Here is an 8036-nt window from a genome sequence, read left to right on the forward strand (position 1 = left end):
TGTGAGTGGCCCTGAAGCCAACAGATTAGCATAAAACTAGGTATAAAAAACACATGCATCAGGTAACCAGCAGGAAGGAGGGAACAGAACGGTCATTTCTGTCCCACGCCTGGACCCCGGACTCCCGGTGTGAGTGAGGATCGGATCGGATCGGATCCTGAGCAAGGGCCCTTCCCCGGTAAGCCCTCTGACAGCGTTGATCTTCAGAGATGCCTGACTTCGCTGGAACCACTTGGTGCGCACCTGGCATCGAGGGACTATCGATAAGTTGCCAACCCATGTCTGTCTATTTGTTGTTTTGAACACCCCAGTGTGGCTAATACCCTCACAGTGCCCAGTTGGCCTGTGACAGATTGATCTATCTATCTATCTGTTGTTATTATCTGTTGTTATTATTTTACTATTAGCTCTTTTGTATTGCCTTATCTGCTTATCGCATTTATCTTTCTGTTAACTGTTGTGTGTGTGTGTAAGCTATGATAAATTTGCCTTTATTCCACTCCCAACTTTGCCTCCTCGATCCAAAATTGATACACTCACAGTGCCCAGCTGGCCTGTGACAGTTGCCCTGGCCACACTTCCTCTGTGTGCACAGTTGCAGCACACATCTACCCTGCCCCCACTTCCCACACATCTGGCCAGCACAGGTCCCCTCCTTCCCCCCAGGAGTGCATGCTGCCTGCCACGGGGAGCTGGCCCCACCCAAGCCTGCAGCAGTGGGGAAGCCAGCGCCTGCTGTAGCAGGCGCTGCCTTCTGCTGCAGGCAGGGGGTTGCAGACCTGGGTCCCTGGCCCCATAGCCCTGGCAGCTGGGGGGCAAGGGGCACAAACAGGCAAGCAGAGCTGGGGAAGAAGGGACACCAGCAGGGTTGTGGGGGACATTTAATTTTAACCACGGATTTTGGGATTTTTTAAAATAAGAGAATTTGTAATTTTTTTTTTAATCACGGAAAACCAGGATTCCCGATTATCAGCAACTATTTATATTGGTCTCTGGATCAGGAAAACACTACATTCCTTTCTATAAGATCTTTACCAACAATGCTGGGAAGATGGGGTTTTTTTGGATTCTCCTAACTCCCAGAGACCCAAATATAAAATTCCAGTCCATAATATCCCCTACTTACCATTAGCTCCAGTAACTTCAGAACTGTATCTAAATTTACAATATTAGGGTAAATTTAGTCTGCGGTAATTCAATTTTTTTGTTTAGAAAGGCAAGCCCTTAAGGATGCAATATCTAAGGAGTTACACTGAGTAGTTAGTAGTGTTTCACACCTTCCTTGAACTTAAGCATTAGCTCTCATGCAAGCTTATGTACATAAGCTGAGCACAAGTCAAACCAAAGAATAAAACACACTTTTCACCCTGTCCAGACATTTGCAGAGGGAGACAATGTTATGGAGTGAAATTATTCGACTCCTTCAGCTACACCAGGGATGTCAAAAATATAGTCCAAAGCGAGTGCTGCATGTGGTACCTGCTTGGGGCCAGTCCATAACAAGTGCTGCATGCAACACCCATGCTAGGTTGGTACGGGGTAAGCAATGGATCCAAACTGCATCACACCACTCATCCAGCCCATGGACTGGCCCCACACTATCCATCTGGCCAACAGGGCCTGATAAGACCAACACCCCATAGTCATAGCTATTTAGTAGTTTCATGACTCAGCAAATTAGAAGCATTTCTTCTAAAGTTGTCCATCTCTATCCCAATAAGAGAAACAATCTTTCCAGCTTCCAGTAATAGCAGTAATTTTATTTACTTTTCTAACAACAGGCATAGTTCAGAGATTGAAATATCAAGTGCCTTTAGGTCAGCATTAATGGAACACAGGGAGCCAGCTTAGTGGACCTGGCCTAACAAAACAGAATAGTTGGGTTTTTTTTGTGTGCAAAAAAGGCAGCCTATAGCAGCTTGTGGCAATAACTTCAACCTAACGAGGAAATGAAAACTTTTTTCAGTATTTGTCACTAATAAGGTATAACAATCCTTAATATCAATCCCCTTATCTATTGAAAGCTTGGAACCTGCTTTTTAACTTCTAGATACCAAATATCTAACAACAAAAACAACTATTTTTTATTCTTTGACTAATGCAAGGCTTGTTCTTCGCTCCACCACAACTAACAGTGGCACTGATCTTCTGTCATAACTGTGCTTCCTACCACAGGCAATCTCAAGATCCTTCCCCTCTATTAGGAAAAAAAGGGTAGGATCTTGTCTTTCTATGCCTTTCGTGGTGCTGAAATGGCACTGGCTGTCATGAAAGACCTAGATTCTAAGTACATTAACTGTACCAATAGTTTTGAATTTAGCTTACTGAAATCCCCTTGTGTGTAACACTAACATTTCAGAATACAATGATTACCTATTAAGTTTAAGATGGAAGATCCAGTTACTGACTGAACAGGCAATTGTTGTCTTTGATAATGAAATTGGTATTTAAATGTTCCTACCCACAAGAGATTTTTAAAGCTCTACCATCTTCAGCCATGGTATGAGATCACATGACAGTTCATCTACTTCAGTTTAATTAGCAAGTACTTCATTATGCAGACCTTCCAGTTTGTCCAGTGAGCTACACCTGCTACATAGCTGCTTAACTTATTCTTTAAATCAGGATTCTGCTTGTGCAAGACTAGCTTAAGCATTCCAAATACTGAAAATATGAATAGCTTTTTATTTTAAGCTGCAACACACACGGTCTTAATACAACACACACACACACACTTAAATCAGATTAAAATAATAAACCAAACAATCAGCACTAAAACATTTCCATTGGAAATGTGTTAAAATTCACAAGGGTCTTTTAATTACCATCTTACTGCAGTTTTCTTATGTGTTTCTAGTCTATATATCATGTGTATCCTGTAGTCATGCAAACGTGAATCAAACTTTAAATGCTCAGGTAATAGGGAAGTCCGTTTACTGCAAAGACTCATATTTCACAGAATAGCCAGCCTATATAAGAACAAAAACTGCAGAATTCTTCATGTGAACATTTGCATTTTAGAAGCCATGAACTTTCAGCTGTTCCTCCTTGACAATGCCGATCTGTAAGAGAAGTAACAAATTTCAGTTGGCTTCTGTACTTAGGAAGAGATTTCTGATGTAGTGGGAGCAGTCTCTTATTCATGGGTAAAAGAATGATACAACAGAAAATTAAAGGCTGCTTTCCAGGTTCTAGAGTGCTATGGTATTACTTAAGTAGCACATTCTTCACTTGATATGAATGTGATATATCTTTAGAATTATACTTATTAGTCTGGTTCTTCGGAAGACTAGCAAATAACTATATATTTCTTTAGCCCTTCCATTTATCCTTTTGTTCTGCATTGTTTAAACCCTCCTCCCCAAATGACAGCACTCTGACACTATATACAGTGTTACAACTGAGGAATAGTCTTATTGCAAGGAAAGAAAGAGATCTGCTTTCTATATCCATCAGCAGCAAAGCAAAAGTTTATTTGTAAAAAAAAGTGTTCTTGGAGGGGGAGGAACATTTTGCTTAATCTAGTTATCTAGAAAATTAGAGAATATTTTCCTCCATTATTCTATTATCACAATGTCAGAAAAGTCATAGTCCCTTTAGGTCAAGAGATAAGAAAACTACATTACAGGTTCAATAGCTGGAAAATAAATTTAATCCCCTTTAAGAATTAAATCTCTGTGCTTCAAAGACAGCTAGAATTCTGCAAAAGATTTCTTTGCAGTCCCTCACCTCCAAGAGGAATTGGCAAATGTTCTTCCTCTGATCACCTTGAAGCTGAATTACTTCACCGTATTCAGGATGCTCAATCACAGTACCATTACAAGCAAATTTCTGGAAAGAAAGTCTTGCATAAGACCTCCAATATGAACTACAATTAAGTTTACTGTGGTGTTAAAAAATAAAGACTGAAAGCTATAATTAAGCTACATGCATTTTGTTGATACTCAAAGCAAGGGAAAAAGAGGAGAGACTAGATGTACCCTATCCCAGTTTGAAGATACTACAAAGTAGTTAACAACACATTAGAACAGCAGCCCTGTGGGGGGAAAAAAAAAAGCTGTTAAAGAAAGTAAATTCAGGAGAGACAGGGCCAGCAAGCTTGCAAGAGGTGTCTGGAAACACTGGAGACAAAACAAGCAAAGTCAACAAATAAATACAAGTCACAAGAAAGAAAAGGCTCTTTTCAATTCCTCACAAGTTTCTGTACTTAAAGAGTTTCACTGGAAGACATTCCTACAGACACACAAATGCTGTAATACCAGAAACCCAAAAGTAACATTATCGAAGTCAAAAGAAGCCCCAGACAGCATTAGGAAAGCTTGGAATTAAAATTTGAAACGGACTGGAGCAAAGAAGTTTGCTTAACATTTCTGGAAGTGAGTTGTGCCATCAGACACTTGACCATATCTGTAAAAGCTTCCCTTCCTTTGAGCTTTTACCCAGATGTGTAAATGCACAGCCAGACATCCAAACCAAATGGTTAATTTTTTAAAAAGCAGGCACTGTGTTCTTATTTCCACATCTTTACTTAAATTAAGCTAACAGCTCTACCTTTTTGAAGGCCTTCACAAGTTTCTTTTTGTCATAATCATCTGCAATGCCCTGGACAGTAGTTAGTGTCTTCCTCCCGTTTCGCTGTTGGATCCTTATATGAATGTAATCTTCAGTCCCTGCTGGGAGTAAGTCGTCACCCTTAGTTGCATCAGCAAAGGGGTCTACAGGGAAGAAAAGGAAAACTATTACATACAAAACAGTTTTCACGAAGAAAACTGAGTCAATCCACACAATCAGCAGAGAATTTTCCAGCACCGTAGAGAGCCTGTCCAGGGGAAGGGAGAGAATGGGGGGAAGCGATCCTGTAACTCTGATCCTAGGGATTAAATTTAAACAGAAAATTCCCTGCTCTTTTATCCTGGGTAGAACTAAAGGTGTTGCACTAAATCTAGCTAACTCACTCTTTTACTATGTTGCTTTTGGCCAACTGAAACATTTGGCGTATTTTCAAAAACTCCTCAAGAACGTTAACAGCTTGGGGGCTGGTTTCTCAACTGGAGACTATTCCATCTGATGTAAGGCCATAACCCCCCTGAAACCCAAGCATTAATGGATGCCTCAGAGTTTGGCATCACACAGAGCCTCACACAGAGGCCTGTTGCCTCAAAGCTCTGGAAATCCCTCATCAGCACAAGCGGTTGGGCTCTAAATGGCTCCTGGCATTTTAAGCACTTCATGACACACTCCTACAGGACAAGGGAGCCAGGGACAAACGCTGGCAGATGCAAGGAGGTCTACGTATGCTACTGCACCACCATGGACAGGCCATTCAAGGCAAGAGCCACCAGGATTCATGCTGGCCTCAGATGCACAGCTGTGGCCCTCAGACTCCCACCATCTTAGAATCATAGACAATTAGGGCTGGAAGGGACCTCAGGAGGTCATCTAGTCCAACCCCCTGCTCAGAGCAGGACCACCCACAACCAGATCTTTCCATCCAGGACTTTGTTGAGCCAGGCCTTAAAAAACCTCCAAGGATGGAGCTTCTACCACCTCTCGGGTAACCTGTTCCAGAGTTTCACCACCCTCCTAGTGAAAACGTTTTTCCTATTATCCAACCTAAACTTCCCCTGCTGCAACTTGAGACCATTGCTCCTTGTTCTGTCATCTGCCACCAATGAAAACAGTCTAGCTCAGGGGTTTTCAGCTAGGGGTATGCACACCCCCAGGAGTACTTGATGTCTTCAAGGGGTACTCTGCAATGGGTGCCACCAGCATGCTCCACAGGGGGCCTGCCACCTGGATGCAGGACCCCTCACTGGAATGCATGCTGATTGGCCACTGGGGGACACTGCCCCTCCCCCCCACCTCAACTAGCCCCCAGGGGACTCCTTCCTTCTTGACCGGCTGCCAGGGGTACACCGACCCAAAAAGGTTGAAAACCCCTGGTCTAGCTCCATCCTCTTTTGACCCCCCCAGCTTCACGTAGATGAAGGCTGCCATTAAATCCCCCGCAAACTTCTCTTCTCCAGATTAAATAAACCCAGTTCCCTCAGCCTCTCCTCACAAGTTATTCTCCAGCCCCATCACCATTTTGGTCGCCCTCCACTGGATTCACTCCAATCTGCCCACCTCCTTTCTGTAGCTGGGGGTGGGGGCGGCAAACTGGACACAGTGCTCCAGACGTGGCCTCCCCAGCGCCAAATAAAAGAAAATAATCATTTCCCTCGTCCCCGCTGGCAACGCTCCCATAAACGCAGCCCAGCCTTGTTCACAACCGGGACAGCGCACTGCTCAGCTGCTGAAGCGCAAGAGACCAGTGTTTCCGAACGAGATAAAGGGAAAGAACAAACCCAAACAGTAACGAGCCTATCACACGCCATCAGGAGATGCCGCCTCGCTTCCTACCGCCGCAGCCCAGCCGCATTAACCCCCTTCCCCTGCCACGGGTCTGCTCAGGCGCAGCGCGGCGGGGGCTGGACGGCAGCACCCGGGGGAGGAGGACTGGAGCCATAACCCGCCAGGCCGCTGGAGCGCGCAGCCAAAACCCGAGGCGCGGACAAGCCAGGGCCCCGCACGGCCTACAAGCTCCAGGCAGCCCGGCCCGAGCCCACAGGGACGTGGGGCTGGCAGGCACCGAGCGCAGCCGGGCCTCGAACCTGCGACCTCCCCTCCCCCCGCCTTGGAGCTGCGGGGAGCGCTCCCCCCCGCCCCGCCCGAGGAGAGCAGCCCGGGCGTCCCGAGGCGCAGGCGCAGTGGGGCGGGGGGGTTACCGAAGGATTGGAGGTTCTGGATCGCTGACATGCGACTCAGTGGCGGGGCGCGGGGCAGGGGAGAAGGCCGCGGCTGCTGGGTCTGCCCGGGCGCGTCTCACGCAGGCTCCGCGGCGAGGAGCAGGAGAGGCCGGCAGGGGGAGGGGCGGCGCTGCGGCAGCCGAGCGGGCGCGAAGGCAACAACCCACTGCTACGCTCACAAAATGGCCGACCACTCTTATCCGGGCCCCGGCGGCTTTACGTCACCTCGGTTCCGCGCGAGGCAGGCTGGGAAACGTAGTCTTCCCCGAGGCGGGACGGGGGCAGTATGCGGCCGCCTGGTGCCCGCGGGGAACTACGAGTCCCAGCGTGCATCGCGCCGCGGCGGGACCCGTACTTCCCAGCCGCTCCGCGGGGGGCCCGGGCCGGAGGACTCGTCGGGCGCCCCGGCCCCTCCGGGGGAAGGGAGGGCCGAGCATGCGCAGTGTGTGCCCGTGTGTGGGGCGGCTGTGACGCGTGTATCGTCCTCGGCGCTGGGACGCTCCCCTCAAGGACACCTGGCTTGGGCAAGGGAAACCCCATCCCCCTTCACCACCCACCGGAGGGGAGCTCAGTCCTCAGCCCCTGCCAGCGTCCAGGCCAGCGTCTGGCCAGGCAGCCAGGGTCTGGTGGCAGGAGCCGTGCTGGGGGGTTGCCTCAGTCCCCATGTGGCACAGCGCCCTCCCCGTGGGGCTGGGACCAGCGCCCAAGCAGCCCGCTTTGGAAACCTCCTGGCCACCATCCTCCTTGCACGTCTTCTGTGGCCAGACGTGACCCAGGGCCCTAAATGCAGCTGTTCTCCTCCCTGGGGAGGCTGGAGATCCTTGTAAGGGTGCTGGCAATATTCACACCTGCCTGACAGGAGAGACCCAGAGGTTTCCAAGAGGACTGCACTGCTGCTCTGGTAGAGGATGCGTTGCTGCACTGGGGTCTTCGCGAGTTCTTTGCAACCAGAGAATGGCTTTTTATCCTTCCATTGGTAAAGAAACGAGTGAAGGCCAGGAATGGGCATGTTTTGAGGCCTGTCTTGGAAGAATAAAATAACTGCCGTTTAGTGGGTCAGACAGTGGCAGAGTGCGGGTGTTGAACGGGAGAGTAGATGGGGACACGACCAGGGTTTTTTCCACTGTTCCTCTCTCACAGGCCACAGGCAGCCCATGGAGCTATTGACATCTGGCCCATGCAGCTCTCCACCGGTCGGGAAATGTCATAGCAGGGGGCAGTGGCCATTAACATAGCTACCCTCCTCTG

The 8036-nt window shown here is 48.2% G+C and overlaps 1 protein-coding gene across 2 annotated transcripts; it reads right to left on the reverse strand.

Annotated features, from left to right (window-relative positions):
- Window positions 1–1739: 1739 nt before the first annotated feature.
- Window positions 1740–7167, reverse strand: EIF1B (eukaryotic translation initiation factor 1B). 2 transcript variants are annotated; one of them, XR_003091959.1, is made up of 5 exons: window positions 6768–7167; window positions 4552–4715; window positions 3730–3831; window positions 2826–3062; window positions 1740–1938 (listed from the first exon to the last, which is right to left on the reverse strand). XR_003091959.1 is itself a non-coding variant. In XM_006036371.3 (4 exons), the coding sequence occupies exons 1-4, from the start codon at window positions 6796–6798 to the stop codon at window positions 3018–3020; spliced, it is 342 nt and encodes a 113-aa protein (XP_006036433.1). In that variant the 5' UTR covers window positions 6799–7167; the 3' UTR covers window positions 1740–3017. The 2 variants fall into 2 exon arrangements, 1 of the variants encoding a protein (XP_006036433.1); XM_006036371.3 differs by having other exon boundaries at window positions 1740–3062.
- Between the last annotated feature and the right edge of the window lie 869 nt (window positions 7168–8036).

This window comes from Alligator sinensis, unplaced genomic scaffold (genome assembly GCF_000455745.1).
Source record: "Alligator sinensis unplaced genomic scaffold, ASM45574v1 scaffold485_1, whole genome shotgun sequence".
NCBI classification, from domain to species: Eukaryota; Metazoa; Chordata; order Crocodylia; family Alligatoridae; genus Alligator; species Alligator sinensis.